The sequence below is a fragment of the Lepus europaeus genome, chromosome 13, assembly GCF_033115175.1.
Source record: "Lepus europaeus isolate LE1 chromosome 13, mLepTim1.pri, whole genome shotgun sequence".
Taxonomy (NCBI): domain Eukaryota; kingdom Metazoa; phylum Chordata; class Mammalia; order Lagomorpha; family Leporidae; genus Lepus; species Lepus europaeus.
In genome coordinates, this window is record NC_084839.1 from 7039101 (window position 1) to 7066825 (window position 27725).

A 27725-nucleotide genomic window follows, 5' to 3' on the forward strand; every position below is an offset into this window, starting at 1 on the left:
CAAAGATTCTCACCTAAGGGGTGATCTCACTTCAGGTGTGCAAAACTCAACTCAGAGGCATGCACGCCAATCTACAACCAGCTCGACAGTGCTGTCTGCCCAGGGCTAGCGAGAGGGCTACAGATGGAAGACCATCTGGACGGCCCCAGCCAGGGACTGCCAGCTGATCAAATATTTACACCAACTCCAAGGTGAGTGAGTGCTGAACAGCCTTGCGCAGCTCATATAGAAGATCGTGATAATCGAGGTCACAGACAGCAATTACGAACCAAGAAATGGCCGGGTTCTGAGGGTGGTGCAGGTCAGTCGTACTAAGGAAAGAAGAGAGTCAAGTTTGTGAGCAAATTAATAAAGATGACTCTCAAAACAGTGCCCTCACCCTCATATGTCTAAGACCCAATTGCTGGGAAATACACCCAACACCACGGACACTCGTGAGAACGCATCTCATGTGAATGTCACCTGTCGTATCACAAAGGGCTGAGATCACCCAGCAACCAGAGACACAAATCCTTGCTCCAGCCTTGACCAATCAACTGCAAGCACTTACAACCTCTGAGACTTACAAAATCTATGTAGAAAAACAAACGTATGCTTCTGCTCCCTGGCCAGCTGTGCTGAAGGGTGCTGGGGTAGGTTCAGACCCTACAGGCAGAGCTCCAGGACATACAAGACGACAAGAAAGGGGCCTTTTACTGAAACAACAAGACAACATTTTGTGAAATGTGTGTTATACCAGTTCACACGCACCAAGATGGCCGTAACCAAAGACACCCGGGGTGGGCTTTGCCGCAACAGTTAAGCTGCCACTTAGGACGCCCGCACCCTGTATCCAAGGGCCTGGGTTCAAATCCTGGGTCCACTCCCAGTTCTGCCAATGAGTGCCGTGGCAGGCAGAAGATGATAACCCAAGCAGGTGGGTCCCTGCCTCTCACAGGGGAGATCAAGATGGAGTTCAAGGCTTTTGGGTTTGGGCCTGGTTCAGCTCTGGTTGTTTGCAGGTATTTGAGAAACATACAGTAGTTGGGAAGTGTTTATCTGGCCCTCTGTCTTCAGACAAGATGAAAACAAATTTAAAGATTTTAAAAGACATACATGCTAAGTGAAAGCAGCCCACGTACTGTGATTCCACTGCCATGAGATGTCCAGAAAGGCACATCTGTGCAGACGGAAAATACCAGTGGTTGCTTGGGGCTGAGGGAACTGGGAAAAGTGAGCGAGAGATTTCCTTTTGTGATGAAAATGCTCCATGAGGCAGTGACGATGGCTGCACCATCAAGTGAGCTGCACAGTACATAAATCGTAACTTGATAGAGCTGTTAAAATACAATGTGCATCACCTTTAAATGATAGCTACAGCCTCCAGCCATCAAACGGCACCTGTCATCCAGATGAGGACAAAGGAGCCATCACCCCGGCACCCCTGCCCCAGGCAGTGCACGAGGCTCTGTCCCAGTCCCTGGCCCTCCCTGGGGCGTTTCAGCCAAAGCTGCCGAACACAGCTCTCTTCCCGGGGGCACGGAGGAGCTGGCTGCATCTGGAGTCTCCCGGGCGGCGGACAGGGAGAAGGGGCCACCCCTCCAAGAGAAGCAGAATGGGGACAGGAGCAGCGGGGAGGGACAGACGCACGGATCTGTGTGAGGTGGGTCTGTGCGATTCACTTCCCGGAGACTGCTAATCCATCACCTCACGGCCAGCTCCGGCTCTGTGTGACTGGTAAACTTCCTAAGGATCCAAACAAAAGGAAAACTAAACCCTTAGTCTCTCATGCCTAATAAAAAGAAAGTAAACACTGGGGGGAGCACACACAGCAATGGTTAAAGAAGTCAGATGGACTTACGTTCAAACCCGAGTCCATGGTTGACCTAAGTGACCTTGGGGGCACTCTTCAACCTCTCCAATCTTGTTATCACTTCCACAAAATGCGAGTGCAGAGTTTAGCTTCCTTAACGCAACGGTGGGGAAGCACTCGGCTCATGGACCTGTGAAATCATTCGGTCCGGCCTTGCCAAGGCAACCACGGCCAGGACAAAAATTCAATCACTCTACAGCAAGCTAATATTTAAGTTCATAATTTTCTATGGCCTGAACAACAGTATAAATATCTAAATGGCCCTGGCAGAAGAAAGGTTCCCTACCCCGCCTTGAAGGGAGGGTAAGGTAAGGATTAATGAGAAACCCGGGGAAAATTCTCCATATGGTTCCCGTCACATGGAAGTGCTGCACCGCAGCCTACGGTTCCCAGGGTGCATGTGCTACCCCCACAAATACATCAGAGCACAGGAAAGTTCTGGTTTACAGCAGAGGTCGTTCAGGAAGACTACAAGGCCAGGCTTAGAGAAAGCTGTACCCAGCTTCATAAAAATGTCTCTCCTTCATTTGGAAAGCATCGTCCTTAAGATGTCAGAGGGTAAACAGGAGCCAGAGCCAAACGTTCGTTCATAAAGAGCCTTCGAGGTTCCGGCCACCCTTGTAGTAGCTTGGTCACAGCCACTCCCTTTCAGCCTGAGTCTGTACCGCTTTGGGAAATCACTGCTCACTTCCGCCTCACAGCTCCAGGCCACTGCCGCCTCGCCTCAGTGACCCCCAGGCTCCCAGCTCTGAGTCTGTTCATCCATCGGCGAGCACCTGCCGAGACGCCACCGCGCTCAGGCGTGCACCAGGTGCTGGAGCCGCGAAGACAACAGGGAAGGTGCCTCCCCGCTCTCACAGGAACTGACGGCCGAGCACCTCTCCGTAACCCCCGCGGGAGGACGCCCAGAGCGCGGACAGCTTCGAAAACACTGCCCAAGGAACGAGGCCTGCGTCTGCGCGACAGGGCCGAGGCCCGGCTGACCCGACCGGCCACGCCCGGGCTCCGTCCGAACCACGCAGTGCACGCGCCCGTCTCACCACGGGCTTGCCCGACACACACGCTCTCACGTAAGGAAGCCCGGCACCCACGGACTCCACAGCCGCCCGCGGCGACCCACGCGCGTGGAAGCCCAAGGCGAACTGTCAACCCCGGGCGAGGGCAGCCCCAGGCCCAGAGAAGCCAACCATTCGCTCCCAAGAGGATTTACCACCGAATTTACAGTTTCTTCCAGGAAACAAGTAGCTCCGGCCTCCCGAGAGCTGCGGGCAAACCTCCCGCCCGCGCCCGCGCGCCTCTCGAGCTCTGGGGCCCACGCGCGCAGCCTGGCTCCAGGAGGCCCGGACCTCAGAACGACCGGACCTTAGGACAGGCGGGGTCTACGATCTCAGCCTGAAGAACCTCCTGAACCGAGAGCCGAGGCAGACCACCCGTGATCACGTAACTAGTCACATGTACGCTAAAAACGCCATATGATGGGCTGTCACTAGCCTTTACACAGAGGAAACCCCGGTACACGTGAGGACATCGCGTGAGTGAAATGAGCCAGGCAGACAGCCCCAAGCCACGTGCAGCCTTAGGCACGTGGCGGCCTGTCCCCTGCTGGCCTCGCTTGCGTCAGGGCCGACAGGAGCCGGCGGGGCCTGCAGGCAGGGATGGAGCCTGGCCCCTGTGTCCAGCGGGGCCTGCAGGCGGGGACAGAGCCTGGCCCCTGTGTCCCTCGGGAAAGGCGGCCGGAGGACTGCTCTGGCTGCTGCAGGCTCCCGGTGGCTTTACCGCTCTAAGCCCCCCACGCTCAGCGGGCCGTCAGCCGGGGAGGAGGTCAGACTCGGAGAGGCGGGGAGACCCGCATTTACCCCTGGCTCTCAGGAGAGCGAGCGTCTGCGGAGGCGCCGTCTCCCCACCCATCACAACAAGTCTCAAGACAAAGTGCAAACTCTTCCAAGATAAACTGATCCTGAGCGCCACACCTTCCGAGGGCGTTTCTACCGCAAAGCCTAACACCATCTGCACTCACAGGGCGGCGGGAAAACCCTGCACAGCCCCAAAGCCTCCTGGGCATCTGCCCAGCTGCTCGGAGCAGGCGTCCTCCTGGACCCCTCTTTTCCTACCTCATATTCCAGCCCCCCTAGTCCCATGAGCGTGCTCCAAGTCGACCATTCTCGCCAGCACCCGCCAGGGCCACAGCAGCCTCGCCCCAGCTGCTCTGGCCATCCAGCTCACAGGGGAGCCAGTGTCCTCTGCTCACAACACCTGCCAGCTACCCTGCGCAAGGGCTGCGCCCGACAGCGTCCTCCAGTGTGCGCAGAGTGGAGTGGGGTGAGAGGGGAGACTGCGGCGGAGAACCCTGGAGACCCCTCAGCCCCGACCAGAGGTCTCCTCCGCAGTGCTCACAGCCAAAGCGTCTGCCTCTGACACGTGAGGAAGGTGGCGCATCATCTCCGGTCTCGCATCATCTCCGGTCTCGCATCATCTCCGGTCTCCCTCGCAAACAGCCACAGCCTGACCAATGAGAAAAGCATTAGACAAACCCCACTTGAAGAACATTCCGCAAAAATCTGACTGGGGCTGGCGCTGTGGCGCAGCGGGTTAACACCCTGGCCTGAAGCGCCAGCATCTCATATGGGCGCCGGTTCGAGACCTGGCTGCTCTACTTCCTATCCAGCTCTCTGCTATGGCCTGGGAAAGCAGAAGATGGCCCAAGTCCTTGGGCCCCTGCACCCGCATGGGAGACCTGGAGGAAGCTCCTGGCTTCAGATAGGTGCAGCTCTGGCTGTTGCAGCCAACTGGGGAGTGAACCATCGGATGGAAGACCTCTCTCTCCCTCTGCTCTCTTTGTGTAACTCTTTAAAAAAAAAAAAAAAAAACCTGACTGGTCCTCCAGGCTGTCAAGGTCATCAAACGCAAATGAGAAACTGCAACTGCCTAGAAGAACCCAAGGACCCCCAGCCAGGTCTGAGGAGCTGCAGGGCTGCCCGGGACCCTGGAGCCCCAAGAGCACTGAACATCTGTGTCCTCCTGGAAGCCCTGTGGGGGCTCCGGCTGCCAGTGCAGCAGCCTCTGCAGGAGCCTTCGGGGGGTCAGAGGAGGCCCTGAGGACGGGGCCTGGTCTGAGGAGGGGCCCTGGTCTGGGGGGGGGGGCCTGGTCTGAGGAGGGGGCCCTGGCCCGAGGGGGGGGGCCTGGTCTAAGGGGAGGGCCCTGGTCCGAGGAGGGGGCCCTGGTCCGAGGGCGGAGGCACTGGTCTGAGGAGGGGGCCCTGGTCTCAGGGGGGCCCTGGTCTGAGGGGGGGCCCTGGTCCGAGGGCGGAGGCACTGGTCTGAGGAGGGGGCCCTGGTCTCAGGGGGGCCCTGGTCTGAGGGGGGGCCCTGATCCGAGGGGGGGGGCCTGGTCCGAGGAGTGGGCCCTGGTCCGAGGGCAGGGGCCCTGGTCTGAGGAGGGGGCCCTGGTCTCAGGGGGGCCCTGGTCTGAGGAGGGGGCCCTGGTCTGAGGAGGGGGCCCTGATCCGAGGGGGGGGCCTGGTCTAAGGGGGGGGCCCTGGTCCGAGGGGGGGCCCTGGTCTGAGGCGGGGGCCCTGGTCTAAGGGGGGGCCCTGGTCCAAGGGGGGGCCCTGGTCCGAGGGGGGACCCTGGTCTGAGGCGGGGGCCCTGGTCTGAGGGCGGGGGCCCTGGTCCGAGGGCGGGGGCCCTGGTCTGAGGGGGGGCCCTGGTCTGAGGGGGGGCCCTGGTCGGAAGAGTCGCTGCCCTTACGAGGGGGGGGCCTGGTCTGAGGCGGGGGCCCTGGTCTGAGGGGGGGGCCCTGGTCCGAGGGCAGGGGCCCTGGTCTGAGGCGGGGCCCTGGTCTGAGGAGGGGGCCCTGGTCTGAGGCGGGGCCCTGGTCCGAAGAGTCGCTGCCCTTACGAAAAGCCACACCACAAAGCCTGCTCCTCCTGCCAGCGAAGCACACAATGAGGAAAGGCCACGCGATCACACGGGAAGGGGCCCTCACCAGAACCCAGCCATGCTGGCCATGACCTGGGACTCAGCCTGCAGAACTGTGAGAAAGTCCATTTCTGTCGCTCAGCCGTGCAGTCCGTGGTATTTCTTATGGCTTTTGACTAATACAGACATCAAATAAAAACTAAAGTGATCCAAAGACGCGTACATTTTAGTTAATAAATACTACCACTGGTTCAGTACGTGTGACTGGGTGGTCTTTGGCACAGTGGTTAAACTGCCACATAGGATGCCCGCATCCCATATCACAGTCCTGGGTTCCAGTCCTGGCTCTCCTTCCATCAGGCTTCCTGCTGATGTGCACCCTGGGAGGCAGCACATGACAGCTCGAGTGGTTAGGGCCCCGCAACCCACGTGGGAGACCCAGACTGAGTCCCCGCTCCTGGCTTCAGCCCACATCACTCTTGGATGATGTGGGGATTTGGGTAGTGAACCAGCACACAGAAGATCTCTCTCTGCCTTTCAAATAAATGTTTGTTTTTTGTTGTTGTGTTTTGTTTTGTTTTGTTTTTGACAGGCAGAGGGGACAGTGAGAGAGAGACACAGAAAGTCTTCCTTTCCGTTGGTTCACCCTCCAATGGCCACTGCGGCTGGCACACCACGCCAATCCAAAGCCAGGAGCCAGGTGCTTCTCCTGGTCTCCCATGCGGGTGTAGGGCCCAAGCACTTGGACCATCCTCCACTGCCCTCCGGGGCCACAGCAGAGAGCTGGCCTGGAAGAGGGGCAACTGGGACAGAATCCGGAGCCCTGACTGGAACTAGAACCCGGTGTGCCGGTGCCACAAGCAGAGGATTAGCCTAGTGAGCCGCGGCACCAGCTCTCAAATAAATGTTTTTTTAACAGTTATGACAATAACCATTCTAATGTGATATGTTAACAACAGGAAAAACTGGATATGGTATAAATAAGAAATGCACTCTTTGCAACCTCCTGTACATTTTAAAAATTAAAATTAAAAATGTTTAACTATTCAAAGGCTCATATTATATTTAGACTATAACCAAACTCCCGCGACTCTTTCTCAACTCATCAGCTGATACCCTAGCCTTGCTCACTCTGGTTTACCAGGCTTGTCTTCTCAGGGGCTATACAGGATATGGGCTGCACAAGACAGTGCTCTTAAGATCTGTGCATTTCATTCACCAGGTATGGGTTAAACTTCAATAAAATTTTTAAATATGTGTTTGCCAAAATGAGTACTTTATTGCAATAAAAATCACTGTTGAACCTGATAGCTTAAAACAATATCATTTCTTTGCTTTTAAATCTGCCAGCTGGGCCAGCGCCGTAGCTCACTAGGCTAATCCTCCACCTGCAGTGCCGGCACCCTGGGTTCTAGTCCCGGTTCGGGCGCCGGATTCTGTCCTGGTTGCTCCTCTTCCAGTCCAGCTCTCTGCTGTGGCCCTAGAGGGCAGTGGAGGATGGCCCAAGTGCTTGGGCCCTGCACCCGCATGGGAGACCAGGAGGAAGTACCCGGCTCCTGGCTTCAGATCAGCGCAGCACAGGCTGTGGCAGCCATTAGGGGAGTGAACCAACGGAAGACCTTTCTGTCTCTCTCACTGTCTATAACTCTGTCTAACTCTGCCTGTCAAAAAATTTTTTTAAAAAATCTGCCAACTGGACAAAGTTCAGCAGGGTCAGCTCACTGGTACCCCATCTACTCTCAGCAAGGGACTGGAATTAGCCAAAAGCACACTGGCTCCCACGTCAGAAATGATGCTGGGCCCCCAGGTCAGACAGCTGCACACGGCCTCTCTGTGCCCCAGGCTTCCTCACACTAGCAGCTGTGTTCCAAGGACAAACACTCCGAGGATGAGAGAGAAACAGAGCCACAAACAGATGAAAGCTGTTTTTTTTTTTTTTTAAAGATTACTTATTTTGAAAGAGTTGCAGAGAGAAAGGGAAAGATCTTCCATCACTGGTTGACTCCCCAGTTGGCCGCAATGGCCAGGAGCTTTATCTGGGTCTCCCACATGGGTGCAGGGGCCCAAAGACTTTGGCCATCTTCCACTGCTTTCCCAGGCCATTAGCAGGGAGGTGGACAGGAAGTTGTACAGCTGGAATACAAACCACCGCCTGCATGGGATGGCAGCGGCTTTAATCACTACACCGCAGCGCCGGCCCCAGCCGCACCCTTTTAAAGATCTGACTTCAGAATCACGTAGCACTGCTTCCAGTACTCCACTGTTGGTTGGAGCAGTCACAAGCCCATCCAGGTTCAAGGGCAAGGGAACAGGAAATGACAGGGTCTAAGAAGGCCAAGGGAGCTGGGAGTGCTGCTAGGACATGATAGGAAAACACGAGCTGCGACAGGCTGGAACGTGAATGTAAATTTGAGGGAGGTCTCCCAAAAACATGGGTGGCAAGAGAGATCGTCTGGGACAGAATTCATGTAAAATGCCCAGAGTCTGGCAGAGTTCCACAAAGAAAACAAAAGACAACAGAGGGAAGAAACTTCCAGAGAAATGACCTGCAACTCTGTCCCAGAGCTAAAGAACACAAGCCCTGGGACTGAAGGAATTTAGCAAGTATCTACATAGACACAACAACATCAAAAAGATACACAGAAGATCCTAACAATCTTCAGGAAAGAGGCCGGCGCTGTGGCTTAACAGGCTAATCCTCCGCCTTGCGGCACCGGCACACAGGGTTCTAGTCCCGGTTGGGGCGCCGGATTCTATCCCAGTTGCCTCTCTTCCAGGCCAGCTCTCTGCTGTGGCCCAGGAAGGCAGTGGAGGATGGCCCAAGTGCTTGGGCCCTGCACTCCCATGGGAGACCAGGAGAAGCACTTGGCTCCTGGCTTTGGATCAGCACGATGTGCCAGCCGCAGCAGCCATTGAAGGGTGAACCAACGGCAAAAAGGAAGACCTTTCTCTCTGTCTCTCTCACTATCCACCCTGCCTGTCAAAAAAAAAAAAATCTTCAGGAAAGAAAATCTGCAAACTATCAAGAGAACCAGACTAGACATGAGCAATGCCGTATGGTGAAAAATAATAGAACACACCAATTGTTAGAGGGAAAATTGTTTTCAATCTCAAGTTCTGGCTCAAAGACTCACAAAGTCCCTCCTTATATGTATGTATGTATATGGTATGTGTGTGTGTGTGTGTGTGTTTATACAGAGAGAGTGAGCAAGCGAGCTCGGAACTCAATCCAGGTCTCCCACATGGGTGGCAGGAACCCAACCACTTGAGCTGTCACCTGCCACCTCCAAGAGTGTTCATAAGCAAGAAGTCTGAGTAGGGAGCAGAACCAGGACTTGAACCCAGGCCCTGCAACGTGGGACACACAAAACTTAGCCACTGGGCTAAGCAACAATGACCATTAAAATCTATGGTTCCTTCCTGTTCGAGTCCCAGCTGTTCCAGCTCCAATGCAGCTCCCTGCTAACGCACCCGGGAAAGCAGAGGAAGATGGCCCGAGTGCTGGGCTCCTGGCTGTGGCCGGGACCAGCTGCAGCTGTTCCCACCACCTGGGAAGGAAACCAGCTGATGGAAGACCTATTCTCATACATTCTTTCATGTTCTCTCTCTCTCTGTTCTAGTCCAGTCCTGCCACTCACCTGCTACCTGACTCCAGGCAGGTGCACGGGACAGCCATGCCATCACTGCCTCACCTATAACAACGACTCTGTCCTGTGGTACAGCAAGGACAAGGGTGAAGTGAAGAGAGAAGTGCCTGGCGTGTGCCCAGCGGAGCGGAGTGACGGGTAAAATCATTTCTTCTCCGTGTGCTTTCTAAACGGGTACACAGCAACAGCCGCTGAGCAGCTCCCACGGCGCCGTCTGTACCGTCGGCCCAGGAAGATTCTCCATAACCAGGACACCTTCTACCACAAGGGCTTTGCTGTAAAAATGAGGGAAATGAAGTGATCTGCCAGTCCGGAGCAGCTGAGCCAGTTTCAGCTGAGGCAGGTCTCAAGGGCAGGCTCAGACCACCGTGGGAAGAACACCCTGTGTTCCCATCTGCGAGTGCCCACTCTGGAATCAAGGCTGAGCTGCCTGGCACTGTCGCTCGGCCGCCTCCTGGTGCAGTCACAGGAGGCGCACGTGGGAAACGGCACGCACCAGCATCTGTCCCCAAGCGCAGGGAGAACGCCAACTGTGACCCAGAGCAGCGAGGACGCCGGACTTGGCATTCAGGATGCCTGACGGGGAGGAAGGGGAAGCAGGCGGCTGTCTGTGGACGGCGTCTGCTGAACTGCAGTTTCGTCTCCTGGGGCCAGCGCTGTGGCGCAAAGGGTTACGCTGCTGCTTCAACACTGGCATCCCCCGTCCAAGAGCTGGCTGGATCCCAGCTGCTCCAATTCCCACTGCTGATCCAGCTCCCAACCAACGCACCTGGAAAAGCAGCAGAAAATGGCCCAAGTACTTGGACCCCTGCCTCCCACACGGGAGACCAGAATGGAGTTCCAGGCTCCTGGCTTCGGCCTGGCCCAGACCGGGCTGTTGCGGCCATTTGGGAGTGAAACAGCAGATGGAAGATCTCTTTCTCTCTCTTTCAAATAAATAATTTTTTTTTAAGAATTTAGCCTTAAATTTTTTGTATGCAAGTATACAGACTTACATTCATTTTTCCATAAAAAGTTCACTTACTGTTCATAATGAGACATACCCCCACCCCGAAAGACCTCACTTTGAACTTCTTCTTCTTTTTTTTTTTTTTTTTTTTTTTGACAGGCAGAGTAGACAGTGAGAGAGAGAGAGAGACAGAGAGAAAGGTCTTCCTTTTGCCATTGGTTCACCCTCCAATGGCTGCCATGGCTGGTGCACTGCAGCCGGCGCACTGCGCTGATCCGAAGCCAGGATCCAGGTGCTTCTCCTGGTCTCCCATGCAGGTGCCATCCTCCACTGCACTCCCGGGCCACAGCAGAGAGCTGGCCTGGAAGAGGGACACCCGAGACAGAATCCGGCGCCCCGACCGGGACTAGAACCCGGGGTGCCAGCGACGCAGGCGGAGGATTAGCCTATTGAGCCGTGGCGCCAGCTTGCTAGTTTTTAATTAGAAAATGGATCCTAGCAGTATCATCTGTCAAGTGTCCATCACTCACGGGAGCCTGACTTCTATACCACCACCTGTGAACGACACGAAACAGTAAACCAGACAGCATAAGCGTCAGGGTGCATGCCCTGTCCAGCCTGGACCTGTGCTCCGGCAGGAAGCAGTCACTGCTATTGTCAGCATCTTACACACGTGCGTATGAGCCTGCTTCCTACTTCACATCCCCTCCTTGTTCTAACAAGGACTGACTCCCCAGTCCACTTTTTTGCACTCTGCCATTTCTCTTCTCAATGATCCAGCGCTGGAGACTCAGGAGATGCTCAACACTCCTTCCACCAGGAGCCCACCGGGTCTAACAAGCCAACAGGAAAACGACTGCTCCCGTCGGTGTGACCCCTGGGTCACGCACAGGAGCCAGGGTGACAGGCACTCCCCACCTCCCCACCTGGAGTGTCTTGTGAACTCCCTGCACACTGGGGACCCTTTGATCGGGGCACCCTCCTCTCCCAGGGTACCGGGAGCTTCCTGCCGCGGCGCCCGGCGCCCTCACCTTCTAGCTGAGACAGCAGCCTGAAGAGAATGTTTTCCTCCCTAGCTGGGAAGTCCGGGAAGCTCTGCTCCGTCCCTGGGGAAGCCTGCAGGCGCCCAGCTCTGCCTGTTGGCTGAGTTACGCTAACCCTGGAGTGAGGTCCCAGGACCGCACACAGGAGCCGTGCCATGAAGCCCAGCTCTTATTCGCAAGGGTGACGGTCTGACCCACGTCCACCTGACTCTCACAGCCCTCTCTCAGCTGGGTCCAAATCCGGCAAGAAAGAGTATCACCTGGAACCCCAAACCTCCAGCACTACCATTATCTGCATTTACACCGCAAGGAACTGAGGCTTCCACATCTCAGAGGTCAGGTGACCTGCTGCCAGCTGCTGACCTAACAAAGACACAGCTGCCACCATCCGAAACCACCACACAAATGCACAAGGCAAACTGAGTTCCCCAAGTGAAACCTAAGGTGGAAATAAAAGGAAATGGAAGTTAATGCTAAGGCCGGCGCCGCGGCTCACTAGGCTAATCCTCCGCCTGCGGCGCTGGCACCCCAGGTTCTAGTCCCGGTCGGGGCGCCGGATTCTGTCCCAGTTGCTCCTCTTCCAGGCCAGCTCTCTGCTGTGGCCTGGGAGTGCAGTGGAGGATGGCCCAAGTGCTTGGGCCCTGCACCCCATGGGAGACCAGGAGAAGCACCTGGCTTCGGATTGGCGCAGCACGCCGGCTGTAGCAGCCATTTGGGGGGTGAACCAGTGGAAGGAAGACCTTTCTCTCTCTCTCTCACTCTGCCTGTCCAAAAAAAAAAAAAAAAAAGAAGAAGTTAATGCTAAAACAAGTCATTTATTATCATTTGCTGATCACTTAGAGAAATGAAACAGGAGGGGCACTGTCGTGTAACAGCTGAGGGGCCTGTTTGAGTCCCAGCTGCTCCACTTCTGATCCAGCTCCCAGCTAATGCGCCTAGGAAAGCAGTGGACAATGGTCCAAGTGCTTGGGCCCCTGAACCCACATGGGAAACCCAGAAGAAGCTCCCAGCTCCTGGCTTCAGATCAGCCCAGCACCAGCCACTACAACCAGAGACTGATCTCTTTCTTTCTCTAAAAAAAAGAAAAAAAGTGGAGATTTGGCACTACGGTTTAGGCATTTGGGGAATAAACCAGTGGATGGAAGATCACTGCTCTTCAAATAAAATTTTTAAAAGTACCATCTAAAATAAATAATATTCTCAGGCCCACAGTCCATTAATTCAACAAATTCTGACTGCGCACCTGCTCTCTGCCGGGCAGCAGGCACAATCAGTGATTGTGATTTCACGGCGCTTACATTGAAGTGATCACTAATAACCAATGAACGTGAACTACCAGAACACCCAAGCTGATGTCGGTGAGAGTGAAATGCCAGGAGGCAGAGGCGGCTGAGGAGGCCTTGAGCACAGGGCTGTGCCCTCCGCAGGCTGCGGCGCCGGCCACACAAGGGTCTGGGTGGCAGGAATACCAAGCGAGGGCCGGCGGGGAGTGTGTGCTCTGCATACCCAGGGCCCAGGGAGGAGGGAGGAGCTGCGGGAGTGAGGCTGGGGAGGAGCCAGGGTCAAACCGCAGCGAGCAGGGATTTCCGGGGAGCTCTGGGCAGGGGACCGGCATCTGCGCTGAATGTCACCTTCACCTTCACAAAGGCCAGGGAAAGTGGAATTGAAAGATAAGTTTATTTTGGTGCAAAAACTCTACAAGTGGCTCCTTCTCGTGTACAATTTCTCTCCACACTAAACAAGCTCAGAATGAGGACTTGTAAGCAAACACTAAGAATATCTGAAGCATGAAGGTGATATTCTAGAAGTGCTTTTAAGTAACTGCTGGATTTGCTTTAAAAAAAAAAAAGCTTCTAATGGAATCCCAAATGGTCTGGAAGCTTAAAAATTAATTCAGTATCATTTTTCTAAAAATAAAAACACTATCATCGGGGCAGGCATTTGGCCTAGAGTTAGGGCACCAGTTAAGATGCTCACAACCCGTATCAGAATTCCTGGGTCTGAGTCCAAGCTCCAGCTGCCCATGCCAGCGTCCTGCTTATGCAGACCCTCAGAGGCAAGGGGGTGAAGGCTCACGAAGTTGGATCGGTGCCGCCCATGTGGGAGACCTGGGTTTGTTGCTGGCTCCCAGCTTCCACCTCAGCCCTTGCACCAGGAACTAAACCAGCAGGTGGAGTTCTGACTCCTCAGTCCCATAAATAATCATGTTAGAAAGACAAAAACAGTATTATCATAAACGCACAGCCAACGCAAACATCCGTGAAATGCCTGCCCCGCCGAGGGAGGCAGGACACACAGAGAAGAGTGAAACCGAGTTCTTACACCAAAGGCAGCGGTCACACGGGCGACGCTCTAGTCACCAGCACTTACAAGATGTGCCAGAGGCAGAGGGATGGACAAATTCTCAATGCTTTCACCTGGACCATGAAGTCGGCGGAGGGGAGGCCACACACCCACTGCCCGTGACCCCGAGCCCCTTCCTGCACAAAGCAGACTGGTGAAGAGACAAGACAAGCACACAGCGTAAGAAAGACAGTAAGGGAGAAAATATAATCAGAGTAACTTAAAAGAAAAATTAACAACTTTAATAATTTCTTAAAACCAGTAATTTTCTATTGTTTCAGACCCAAACAATATTTTTCCCTACAGAAACAAACAGGTCTATGCACCCAATGCATCTATAAGGAAATGTACTACAAAATCGAGACAGCAAAACCCTTCAAAATGAGGAATCATCAAACCATGACACACACAAATAAGAGGACATTGTAAGTTTTAAAAAGTAATTTAATAAAATCACAAATGACTCAAAATGCTAGATGAAAACAACAGGTAATACAAACTGCAATATGAGCCCAATTTTATTTAAATATATACAGACACACAGCCTTGAAGAGAGCTAACAAAAGTCATTTCTGGATGGAAGGCTAATGGATGACTTTAAAACATCCATATTTATACTTTTTTGAACCTTATAAATTTTATACAAGAGATGTACTTTCTAAATTGGATTAAAAACACACAAACTCAGTTCCCTGTTAGGATACATAATATATCAGTGAAAACACAATGGAACTGCAGAGGCACAAATGTCAACATTTTTGCATATGATAAAGGAACCAGCCCCCACACAGCAAGAACATTCTGGGGTCCCTACCTTCACCTGCCTTTAAGTTACTCACCCTCGGTGACTCAGCCTAAACCTACTCTTCTGCTTTGATCTGATTCCAGCCCTCAGAAGCCACGTGGCCTGAGGCCCAAGTCCTGGTCATCTGTAGCATCCCTAAGTTGGTGGGATCAAAGATCATTTAATGACCTATTCAGCAGAACAGCAATGATACAAATAATGCATTCATGTACATTTATCGTTAGCATTTGAGTATTAATTTTCAAATATAAACAAGCATTCCACATTTAATTTAGAATGAAAAAACCCTTATATGTTAACACACTATCAATCAAAATGTAGACACGCTTATTATTACAGTAGCAAATACTGTACGTGATGAGTATGAACTGTTAGTAGGGACACAGAGAGTCATATGAGCATCGAGAATGAGCATGTTTATATGATTTTTAGGAGCCAAATTTTAAGTGAGAAGGGCTGCATTATTCTGCAACGCTCTTTGCTACAGTGTGGGTGTCAGCTCAGATGTCCACTGTCCCCCACAAGGCACAAGTGCGACAGGCTTCGTCCCCAGGTGGTGCTGCTGGGAGGTGGTGGGCCTGTGGTGGTCCACAGGTCACTGCGGGAAGCTGGCTCTCCCAAGAGGGTGGGTTACAAGAGCCCGAGGACAGACCCAGCCATGCTCGCTCTTCTTCGGGTTTGCCATGTGGAGCTTCCTCCACACATGGCCCACTCTCCACACAGAAGCCCAGGCGTCGGGCCACCTCATCCTGCCCAGAAGTCTGAGCTGAGCAAACCACTTTCCGTTATAAAGTCACCGCAGGTGCTTCAGTGTAATAATGGAAAACTAACAGGCTCTTTGTTAAAAGCGAAGGTTAACTTGTATTTTTTTTTATTTAAAAGGCAAAGGTGGGCGGGTGGCGGGGGGGGGGGGCATAGATGCATCTCCAATCCGCTAATTCACCCCTGAACGACTACAACAGCCAGGGCCGGGCCAGGATGAGCCAGGAGCTTGGAACTCAACCCAGGTCTCCCACAGGGGTGGCAGGGGCCCAGCCACCTGCACCACCACTGCTGCCTCCCAGGGTGCACGTCGGCAGTCAGCTGGAGCCGAGAGGGAACTGGAACCCCGGCACTCGGACACGCGCTGCGGCTGCGCCGAGCAGCAGCTTACGGGCTAAGTCTAAATGCCTGCCCGAAAACAATCTTTTTTTAAAAAACTGGGTAGTGTGCTGACACTCAACAAAGTAACCGTTCAAGAACTGTATTTGATTTTTAGTTACTTAGTTTCTTTTAAATGAAAAAGTTCTATTTGTGAATTCTAGGCAGCTTGTGAGAACAATTAAAAGCAGAGCAATTAGCTCTGCCATCTCCATTTCACCAAGGGGAAAAAAAACCCTAACTCATTCACTCAAACAATAACCATAATGAATCATACAGAACAAAGACATACAAAGAATAGGAACAAAAAAGGAAAATGTCAATGAACTGAGTGTCCAAAATATGCAGTGTTCCCATTCATTAAATCTGAAACCAGCAGTCTTGGTGGGAAGGTCTGAGAGGCTAGCCCCTGCAAACCAGCAGTCTTGGTGGGAAGGTCTGAGAGGCTAGCCCCTGCAAACCAGCAGTCTTGGTGGGAAGGTCTGAGAGGCTAGCCCCTGCTGTTTTAAATCTACGGTGGGAAACAAGCATTTGCAGAAATGATCAGAAGACACTGCTGAGCGCTGTCAGGAGCTACCAACAAAGAAAGCTCTGTACTCCGGATGACGCGCAGCCCTCGCTCGGTGTGCACTTCAACACCAGCCATGACACACGTGCTCAAACGCATGATCTGCTGAACCTCTAGGAACATGATCCTCGACAACACTTGTGCTGCATCTCATACATGCTTTGGTTGTACGGTGTCATCTCACTGAACACACAGTCGACCAGCTCAAGTAGAACAAGCCCACTGGGTCTACAGAAGTGGACTCTGGGGAGTGGCGCTGTGCTATAGTGGGTAAAGCTGCCTCCGCAGTGCCGGCATCCCATACGGGCACTGGTGCGAGTCCCAGCTGCTCCACTTCCGATCCAGCTCTCTGCGGTGGCCTGGGAAAGCAGTGGAAGATGGCCCTGCACCCGCGTGAGAGACCAGGAGGAAGCTCCTGGCTCCTGATCAGCGCAGCTCCAGCCATTGCAGTCAATTGTGGAGTGAACCAGCGGATGCAAGACCTCCCTCGACCTCCCTCCCCCTCCCTCCCTCTCCCTCTCCCTCCCTCTCTCTCTCTCTCTGCTTCTCCTTCTGACTTTCAAATAAATAAATAAATATTAAAAAAAAAAAAAAGGTGGAATCTGGGGTATACTTGAGGGTTTCTATCACTTTCTTGACTTATGAGAATGTGCCTATTAAATCAACAATCTTTTCTAACTTTTAGTACATTTCTGTAAACAATAGAGGTAAACACAATAAATCTTCAAACAGGTGACACCCCTGCCAAACCTGAACGAGGACAACCTGGAAAGTCAACTTTCAGATGCAGGGCCACACGGCCCCGTGAGACCCAGAAACACCCACCCCACACCAGCCAGTCCTCACTGGAGCACTGGGGCCTGACACCCAGCACCCGCCACGCAGTCGTTTGTGGCCAGCCACAAGGGAAGGAATGCGATGTCTCCGTTCCTGGAAGGGAACCATGCTGCCCGGATTATTCCAGAAGCCTGCAAGCACAGAGGTGGTAAAATCTCCAACCTAACTCCCCAGACGTGGAAGCAGAGGCCCTGGTCAAGGCAGCAAGCTCGGATGGCAGCCACCAGAGACCTCGGCAGTGTGGACAGAAGCAGCTCTGCTCCTTAGGTACCAGGTGCCCACAGATAAGGAGAAGCCCGAGTGACTCAGAGCGGGAAAGTGACACCAAGCGGCTGAACCAGTGTGAGCCTGGGCTGATCAGGAACCCACGCTTAGTCACCAGAATCTAACATGATACACATATGGTTTTTAATTCGCGAGCGCTGCGCCCCGCCTGCTAGGACTCAAAGCCAGCAATCAGTAAATATTTACCCACAAGCAAGCCTGCCCCTCCTTGGCACAGCGTTCCCTTAACCGGAAGCTGCACTGTTGCTCTGCCATCCAGGGAAAGGCCTCCTTCAAGGGGGTTTAGCTCAAACAGTGCCTCACCCTAGGCAACCCACCCCAGAGTTGTGGTCGTTGCTCCCTAGATAACTCCGGAGAGTGCTGGGGCCTGCCCAGCTCTTCCACTTCAACAGAACCATGGCTGGGCACAGCTCCTAGCTGCCCTCCACCCTGCCCTGAGCCATCTCTTGGAGACCTGTGCCACGGGACAAAGCCCTCGCAAAAGTGACGTGTGCAGAAGAGCTGCACGCGGGCCACCGCGGGCCAACAAGACACTTGCTTTGTCCGCCGATGACTAGGCCGTGAGTTCTCCAGCCTCTGATCTGGAGAATTTGGGGAGCAGCAAGCCACACCGGACCCCAGAGCTGCCCGACCCCAAGAGCCCAGCAATCTGTTTGAACAGATGCTGCCAGAGATTCATCCTCAGGCCAGAGCTGGAGCAGGGCCCTAGGTGAACCAACCTCCGGCAGCTGACGCCCACGGGCCAGGAAGAACAAAGGTATGAGCCGGGGGAGCAGCATACCCACAGATGTGAACCACTCACAACAAAACTATTAAGTAAGAAATAGAAGCTTCTATCATCTTTTTATTAAAAAAAGATTATTTACTGGGGCCAGCACTGTGGTGCAGCAGCCTAATCCACCATCTGCAGTGTCAGCATCCCATACAGGCACTGGTTCGGGTCCCGGCTGCTACACTTCCAATCCTGTTCCCTGCTAATGCACCCGGGAAAGCAGTAGAAGATGGTCCAAGTGCTTGGGCCCCTGCACCCTTGTGGGAGACCGGGAAGAAGCTCCTGGCTCCCGGCTTCAGATCAGCACAGCTCCGGCCATTGCGGCCAATTGGGGAGTGAACCAGAGGATGGAGGACCTCTCTCTCTGCTTCTCCTCTCTCACTGTAACTCTTTCAAATAAATATATAAATGTTAAAAAAAAAAAGCCCCCTCTTGGGTTCTGATCAGTACCTTGGAATCTCCATTGAAGCCAACGGGGGCTGAAACTCAATGTTCTGAGGCCAACAATTTCCTTTACTATGTGGCTTTAACGTATTTTCCAAGAACAAAAGAACAGCTGGTCTGAGAGTGCAGGAAATATGCAGAGACCACCACACCTACAGGACACAGGATTAGCGTCTTGCACTAGATCCCAGACAGTAACGGTGCCCCCACTCTGCCCTCCACCCTCATCCTCATGGCTCTGTTCGTACACCAAGCGCCTCTGTCACTTCTATTCTTGGAATGTGGCTAGTATGACAACAGCTGCTCCAGTCCTAGGATTAGAAAAGGCACGCCAGCACAGCGGGGCACACTGGGGAGTCAACCGAACTCCACGCCTGACCGCTTACCTCCAGACACAGTGCTCTGGCCCCAAACCAACACCCACTCTAGAAAAGCTGAGAACGCGACAGGGGCTTGGTAAAACAGTCAAGACCACCCCAAAGCTCACTTCACTCCCCATACACAGCCTTGATGAGGCACTGTAGTTCTACCTATCATTTAGTTTCAAAAAGAAGAGCCAGAATTTTGATTGTATAAGCAATGAGTTATTTAACATACATGGAACTGAACAACTTAAACATATCTAAAATTATATATTATCTGTAACTCTGACTTTCCACAGACACCTAGTCTGGCACAAGACAAACCAAGCCCCAAACTGAGCTCCTATGGGATTATGGATTAAGACAGAAGCACGTTACATCCGTGTCCGAGGCCTGGACAGGAGCAAGGCAAGCTCACCAGAGGCCTGGGCCTTCCAGAAGACAGCAGCCTTCTGGCTGGCCACTGGCTGGCTGCTGGCTCGGCTCCTCACTCCTCAGAGCAGGTGAGCTACCCCGGGAGCATTCGCTGGGCACGCACCTGCTACTGACCACAAGCCAGGCTTCTGCAAGACGGGCTGCTTAGAGGGCCTGGGTGACAGTGGGGTCCTCCTGGAGGGCCTCACGAGAGGGGAGGGGCAGACACTGCAAGTGGCAGCCCTCTGTTGTTCACAAATAAGGACAACGAGACCAAGGTTTCTTTCCTCTGAAGTCCAGGATGTGGATGCTGGCTGAGCTTCCCTGTCCCCCACCCTGCCGTCACCCAGCTGTTCTCTTCATTCTTCTTGGATCATCCGTCCTCCCCCCCCCCACCCCCCGGCCATTCTTCAATGTTTTGCATGTCTTCAGCATCCTCCGCCTAAGTAGCCCACCTGAAGACAATAAAGTCAGCCGCAGAGGCTTCTTTCTACCCCGCAGAACTCTGCCGTGATGCCCACGAGCCACGCGGACCAAGGGCATCAGACCTGTCCTGGCCGCACACGGAGCAGCCACAGAGCCTGGGCTTGCACAGGGCCCTAAACCTGTGGGAGCTCAGACGCTGGTCAGCTCTGCTCTGCCTTCTAGAGGACACGGGTGCCAAGGGAAGGGGCAGGGCACGTAGGAAAGACCCCTGGAAGCAGCCAGCCCAGCCCCTCCAGACCTCAGGCCCCAGAACACTGCCTTTCTGCTCCTGGCCGACTCCCCAGGGGGAGCCCGCTGTTCCAAGGCCGGCAGTCCCTCCCTCCGTGGTGCCCCGTTCGGTACAGTCTGGCATGGGCTACTCACTCAAGTACTTGCAGTCTGGATGACCAACAATGCCCTAAAGAATCTGGAGAGCCTGGGGGATGGGCTGGGCCTCTGAGCCCCGCAGCACCTTCACGGTGGCCAGCACCCAGCGCGCTGTGCCCTGCCCTCTGCATGCCAGCTCCTCAAACGGCAACCTGGGAGGGGCCTGCTGTGCGCCTCACCTTACAGACGAGGAAACAGAGGCCAAGCAGAGCCACTCACCTACCCAGGCACGCAGCCGACAGGTGACAATCAGAATGCCAGTCTGTGCCCCTCACCACACTGGTCCCACCTGCTCCAAACGTGCTGAGCTACAGCATCCTAAACAGAAGGGATGCAACGATGCAGGGGAGGGCCCGTCTGGAAGGAACTCCGCCTGGCAGGCGGTGAAGTGGGAGGGGTACACAGAGCCAGGGCCAGGAGGGTGGCCAACTCCCAGGGAAGCGTGGGCACTGTGCCACTGCTTCCTCCTCTCCATCTATACCACAGGGACGCCCGCAGGGAGGCTCCTAAGACAGAGCGGAAGAGGCCGCCTGCTTTGTGACACAGGACAGGCTGGGGAGAGTGCGGAACACAGAGGGGCGGGGCCGGACTCACCAGCTGTCGCCCTGCCCTCAGCTTGTCCACGCGCCAGCTGTTACAGATGCGCTGCGCAGGACCTAGGAGACAGCACACCTGGGAAGCTCAGAGCCAGAGGCCGACGCACGTGTGCTAGGCACAAGCAGGCCATACAGGCTAGGGGCCCAAAAAGGGAGCCCAGTGACTGGGAAGGCGGGGGCACAGCGGGAAAAGCTGCATCACTGAGGCACGGGCTTGGGTGAGCGCGGACAAGCACGAACGTGCAGGCCACAAGGGCACAGGGGATCCCAGGCGAGGAAACCACTTCGGCCAAGGCCCGGGACTGCTGGACAGGAGGACCTCACACACTTCAGGTGGCAGCAGGCCAGGCTCCAACCTACAGCTACCACGTCCACACTCGACCAGCTGCACAGCGGCAGCAACATGAGAGTGAGGTGGGACAAGCGTGCTTCCGACACTCTCGGTCTGCCCGAGGCCAGCGGAGCTCAAGGCCCTGCAGGGCAGGAGCGAGTGGGGCCAGGCCTCCGTCCCACAGGGCAGGCAGCAGGGCGCACGGCCCAGGCTTCCTTTCAGTGTTCAGCACGTACAAGTTACATGTACGAGGGGACGCAAACCCCTTACACCCAAAAACCGGTCCCAGCTCAGGGCCGCCCTGCCTAGGGCAGAGTACGCTCTGAATTTCATTGCTCCTAATCTTGTGATTGCATAATCAGTAGCACAGTTACACAGCATTGTATTTTAGAGGTGACATACTCGAGTATTCGTGAAATGCAAACATTTAAAACATCACATTCACATAACCTTTTACAAATACGGAGAGCCTGTAAACATGGCTCGGGTCTTTCTCTACCTCTGAGGGTGCTGCCGGCGGGGAGTGAGTAGGAGCCCCTTAAAATGCAGATTCCCTGGCACCCACTGATGTCTAAGCTGAGTCTGGAAATAGGTATTTTTAATGGCAATCCCAAGTGATTTTGGGGCAAACTTTAAAAAGTGCTGCCGCAGGCCACACGGGAGTTACGAGGAGTTCTGAGCAAGCAAGACTGCACTGCCTTCCTCAAAGTCTGCCGCTGGATTTGGCCATGAGTGTCAGAGACGGAAGCCGACGGCAATGGTGGTGGCGCGCGGAGCCAGGCTGCCGCCCGTGAGGACCGAATCCAGTGTCTGCAGTCCCCGCTTCGGATCTAGCTTCCTGATAATCAATGTGCCTGGGAGGGCAGGGAAGCACGGCCCAGGTACTTGGACCCCTGTCACCTGCCTGGGAGACCCAGACAAGTTCCTGGCTTTGGCCTGGACGGCCCAGGCGGACATTTGGTGAGTGAACCGGCAGACTGAAGCTGTGTGCTGGTGCGCTGGACATGGGCTTGGAGCATAAGGGCCCATTACGAGTGGCTGCTCAGGTCTCCCAAACCCTGATTCTCTCTCCCCACACATCAGCCCCCTGCCCGCTTCTCCACAAGCTACCACCCACTAAAGCAAGATTTCAAGTTTCACTCACGTCATTCTTAAAATTGCACAATGATCACGCTCTTGAGGGCCACACTGACAGCCGGCAGAGCCCAGCTGTGACGCTGACGGAAGGCAGAGGCTGTGAGCCCACGTGCTCTTCTGCCCGGAGAGTTGGCGCTGCCGGACCCCCCTGGGGGAGTGCACGTGCCGTGACCACAGTGGCAGGCGCTCCATAAGCAGGGAGACCAGGAACACTCGAGCGGCAGTCAGGAGGCAGAAAAACAACGTTCAACTCCAAATTCAAAACCAGATTTTAATCTGAGTTTAATCGCTGTGTGGGCAGACGACTGAACCTGAGCCGTCTATTTCCCATCCTAAAAAGGAAGTCCTACAGATTAAAGATGGTACATGGGGACAGATGTTAACCGCTCAAAATAAAAAGTTCCAAATAGCTCATCATTTGCAAGAGGAAGGGATGGTGCAAACTTCTACTAAGAGCCAGACATTTTACAGACTGTTTTTTAAGGGTTGTTTATTTATTTATTTACTTGACAAGTAGAGCAACAAAGATGGAGGGCGGGAGAGACAGAGAGGTCTTCCATCAGCTATTTTACTCCCCAAAAGGTCACAACAGCCACGGGGCCTGGACCAAGCCAAAGCCAGGAGCCAGCACTCTATCCCAGTCTCCACGTGGGTGCAGGAGCCCAAGCACTCGGGCCATCCTCGGGCCATCTTCTGCTGCATTCCCAGGCGCGTTAGCAGGGAGCTGGACCACAAGTGCAACAGCGGGACTCGAACCCGCGCTCCGATGTGGGCCGCTGGTGTCCCAAGCAGCATCTTAACCCACTGCACCACAAGCTGGCCCAACCCACAGCAGGTCCTGTGTATTACTGCCCTCATCCACAGATGGGGGAAATGGGCTGATGGGAAAACACAGCGCTTCGGCAAGGCGCACAGTCCAGCGATCAAGCTCCAAGCCTGAGCACACCGCCCCACGACAGTCCTCTGCGAGCCAGAGCAGCGCGCACAGGGAACCCTGTGGCAGCCGCAGGCTCCAGGGCAGCGCCGGTGAAGCCGGGATGCAGGCTCGGCGCTCTGCCGCCCTCAGTACGCGTTTGTCTGCCTTTCTCCCCTGTGTTTTTATTTATGTTCCTTCCAACTCACCCTACCCAAAAAGGAGTTTAGGAACGCTTCCGCAACCGGTAACACACACCCAGCATCACAGACTTTTTTTTTGGACAGGCAGAGTGGATCGTGAGAGAGAGAGACAGAGAGAAAGGTCTTCCTTTTTGCCGTTGGTTCACCCTCCAATGGCTGCTGTAGCCGGCACATCGCGCTGATCCGAAGCCAGGAGCCAGGTGCTTCTCCTGGTCTCCCATGCGGGTGCAGGGCCCAAGGACTTGGGCCATCCATCCTCCACTGCCTTCCCGGGCCATAGCAGAGAGCTGGACTGGAAGAGGGGCAACCGGGATAGAATCCGGCGCCCCGACCGGGACTAGAACCCGGTGTGCCAGCGCCGCAAGGCGGAGGATTAGCCTGTTGAGCCGCGGCGCCGGCCATCACAGACTTTTAAAACCCGGCCCCACACCCATTCACACAGGAGAGTCACGGATGTGAAGGGACTTCTCTAACACTGTCCGCTCAGAGGGCCCAGAGCCCAGCCCGGGCGCCTCCCTGCTGCCGGGGGAGCGTCAGCATTCCTGCTACCGTCGCTGTACAAGCATACAGCAGAGGGAGCGAGGCGCTCCCGTCCTAACCTGCAGCACACGCAGGGCGCCTAAGCACATCCCTGCACTCCTCCTGCCACCTCCCGAAAGCCACCGTCTCTAAAAGGTTACGCGGAGAATTTCACTTGTTTCTTCGTCTACAGAGTGGGGTTCATCACAGCTCAGACCTGGAGAATGATGAAAAAAAAAATGTTTTAAATTGCTCTGTTCCCTAACATATTCACCTCACGGGGGTGGGGCGTCAAAAGAAAAGTCAAACAACCAACCGCCCAGAGAAGGGACAGGGATTTCAGAAGTCTGCACGCAGCCCTGAGGCTCACTCCTCCAGCCCTGAACCCAGGGCGCAGCCTTGTGAGGATTCCTTTCAATAACACAAAGCCTGGGGCCGGCACTGTGGCATAGGGGGTAAGGCTGCCGCCTGCAGTGCCGGCATCCCAAATGGGCTGCTCCACTTCCCATCCAGCTCTCCGCCAAGGCCTGGGAAAGCAGTGGAAGATGGCCCAAGTCCTTGGGCCCCTGCACCCACGTGGGAGACCCAGAAGAAGCTCCTGGCTTCGGATCAGGATCAGCACAGCTCCAGCCGTTGCAGCCATCTGGGGAGTGAACCAGCGGATGGAAGACCTTTCTCTCCATCTCTGTCTCTACCTCTCTTTGTAACTCTGCCTTTCAAATAAAATAAATAAATCTTTATTTAAAAAAATACAAAGTAGGCCGGCGCCGTGGCTCAATAGGCTAATCCTCCGCCTAGCGGCGCCGGCACACCGGGTTCTAGTCCCGGTCGGGGCACCGATCCTGTCCCGGTTGCCCCTCTTCCAGGCCAGCTCTCTGCTGTGGCCAGGGAGTGCAGTGGAGGATGGCCCAAGCCCTTGGGCCCTGCACCCCATGGGAGACCAGATAAACACCTGGCTCCTGCCATCGGATCAGCGCGGTGCGCCGGTCGCAGCGCGCTACCGCGGCGGCCATTGGAGGGTGAACCAACGGCAAAAGGAAGACCTTTCTCTCTGTCTCTCTCTCTCACTGTCCACTCTGCCTGTCAAAAAAAAAAAAAAAATTAAAAAAAAAAAAAAAAAAAAAAAGAAAAAAAAAGAAAGAAAAAAAATACAAAGTAAGTGAACGAGTCATAAGCTCTAAAGCATCAGGCGCCGTTATTACCTGACTGCAGACTGTGTAACGGGTAGCGTTCTGCCTCCCTCGGGGCCTTCCAATGCCGGCAGCTCAGCCCAGCATCTCCACACCGACCGGGTCCCGAGCCAGGGCCGTTCAGTGACTCACCCCCAACCGGCCCTCTGCCAAGGGCGCCATCCTGGCCACCCCCTCCGCAGGGACACCCCCTCCTCTCAGCAGCGCTCAGGGCTCCATGGGAAAGAAAACAGTTGAGGAGGAGAGGGATGGAAGAAGGCCACACAGTAACCTTATCTGGCAACTCAGAGCGTGTAAACCAAATGTACCAGATAATACGGTCTGTTGAGATTAAAAAGACAAAACAAAAAACTCTAAAAGTTGATCTGGGACATTTAATTAATCTTGTCTCATTTCGTTTCGGAAGGCATTGCTGGGTCTTAAAAACCCACCACAGCAAATAGCACGGTCTGCTGTCTAAGTGGCAAGGCCGGCTCTCAGCTCTGCCTTCCCTCCCGTCCCAGCCGCCCGGGAAACCTTACCCGGGAAGCCACCACCTGCGTGGCCTCAGACTGGCCCGTCTCGGAGCACCAGCAACCTCCCCGGTGGAGTTCACACTTCCACTTACACGCGAGGCCCGTGAATAACCGCTATGGCTACCTCAAGGTCACTCTGGAATCCTCACTGAACAACCCAGGAATCTAGGGCGAGATCTTGGGCTCCCTCCCTCCGGGGCCTCAGCCCTGCTGCAGAACACTTCCTGCTCTCCAGCTCCCCTCACCTGCACGGTGCACTCCGACCCCACACCTGCCAGCGCTCTCATCTCAGGGACCCAGACAGCTGCGGACACCAGCTGTGCTGCGCCCAAACCCTCTTCTGTGACACCAGAGCTGATTCCGAGGTTCTCAGTGCTAATTAGCACGTACCAGATTAACACACTAACAAGTCATATTTTTACACTCTTCCTGTCGAATCGCACTATTTGATTACAACCAATTCTCACGCCTTCTCTCCGCTTGCCCTTGACTATTTACAGGTTTAAAAAACGAACTCCTTTTTTGTTCAATTTGAAGATAACGGTAAAGACTTTTACTCCTGCGGCTTTGGCAAGGCGAGCTGCAGCCACCCCGAGAGCGTCAGACGCAAAGCAAGCCCAGGTCTGGGGGCTCCCAGGGGTCAGTCCACGGCACGGCGACTCGGACGCTGCGCCCACGCGCGCTCACGCCTTCCCCACAGCGCGAGGCGAAGCCGCCCGGGCCTCGAGAGCTCGCTCCAGGTCGGAGAGCGGCCGCCCCAGGGCTGCCTTCGGCCTCCGACAGGTCTCAGGGCACCAGCCCAGGGAGGAGACGCCTCCGTCGGCGGGAGCGCCGCGGCCGAGACACGGAGGGGCTGCCCGCTGCCCGGCCCCGGCTCCCCGCTGCCCGGACCCCAGCCCCCCCGGACCCCGGCCCCCAGCCTCCCAGCTCCCCGCTCCTGACTCCCCGGCTCCCCGCTGCCCGGCCCCCAGCCTCCCAGCTCCCCGCTCCTGACTCCCCGGCTCCCCGGCCCCCGGCCCCCCGCAGCAAGGACATCCGTGCGCGGACCCCGCTCAGCGGCCCACCGAGGGAGGGGCTCAGCCCACGGAAGGTCGCGCCCCGCCCTCAGGAGGGAAAGCGGAGGAGCCGCCCGGGGCCGGGGCCGGGGTCGCCCTCCGAGCCCGCGACCCGAGCCGGCCGCCGTGCGCACACGCTCGCCCAGCTGCTGCGGGACGCGCCGCGCGCCCGTCGCGGGGGAGGCCTGCGCGCGGCCCGGCTCCCGGGTCCCGGCTCGGAAGCGTCCAGTCCCCCCCCGCGCATCGCCGACAGCCACGCACCCAGCCCGGGAGGGAGCGCGGCGACGCGGGCGGCCCGGGCACACCTGAGCGCGGCTCCGCGCGCGTGGGGCCGGGGCCACGCACACCGCGCGCGATGCCCCTGCACGAGGCCCGCAGCAAACTTTCTCTGCCGAACAAACATGGCGCTGCTCCCCGCCTGCCGGCGCCGCGGCAGCTTCCAGCCTCCCAACGGCCGGGGTCGCGCGGCCCCGGGGGCTGCTCGCGCGCGCGACGCCGCGACCTCCTCGGCGGCCAATCCCGGGCCGCCCCGCTCGGCCCCGGGCCGCCCCGCAGCGCGCTCGGCGCGGTGTCCCCCGGAGGCCGCCGCCGCCGTCCCCGCCTCCGCGCCCCGTCCACGTGCACGGCAGCGGCGCAGGCACCCGCGCGTCCCCTCCGCGCGGGCCCACGGCGGCTCGGGCACCTCTCCCCGCCCCCACCCACCAGACGCCGGGGCGGGGGGCGGCGGCCGGCGCGGCCCGCGGTACCTGGTCGATGGGCAGCTGCACGGCGTTGCTGAGCGGCTGCAGCAGGGTGGAGCCCGTGGTGCTCGTGGCCGCCATGGCCGGGCCTCGCCTCGCGCCCGCCGCGCAGCCGGCGACGCCGACGATGGGGATGCAGCGGCGCGCCCGCCCCTGGGCCGCCCGCGGTGGGAGCGCCGAGCTGGGAGGGCCGGGGCGGGGCCGGGGGCGGGGCCGGCTCGCCACGCCCCCTCCGCGCGCCCGCGCCGGCCCCGCCCCGCCCGCCCCCCGACTTCCAGCAGCTTCCAGCGCCCCC

At 55.9% G+C, this 27725-nt stretch overlaps 1 protein-coding gene across 2 annotated transcripts in view; it reads right to left on the minus strand.

Annotated features, from left to right (window-relative positions):
- The window catches only part of MBOAT2 (membrane bound O-acyltransferase domain containing 2), a 121008-nt gene extending 93489 nt beyond the window's left edge, over window positions 1–27519 (minus strand). For both annotated transcript variants that reach the window (XM_062208924.1, XM_062208923.1), the window contains exon 1: window positions 27437–27519. In XM_062208924.1, coding sequence (XP_062064908.1) covers window positions 27437–27511 — 75 coding nt within the window. In that variant the 5' untranslated portion in view covers window positions 27512–27519. The remainder of the gene's footprint in view (window positions 1–27436) is intronic.
- Window positions 27520–27725: the final 206 nt, after the last annotated feature.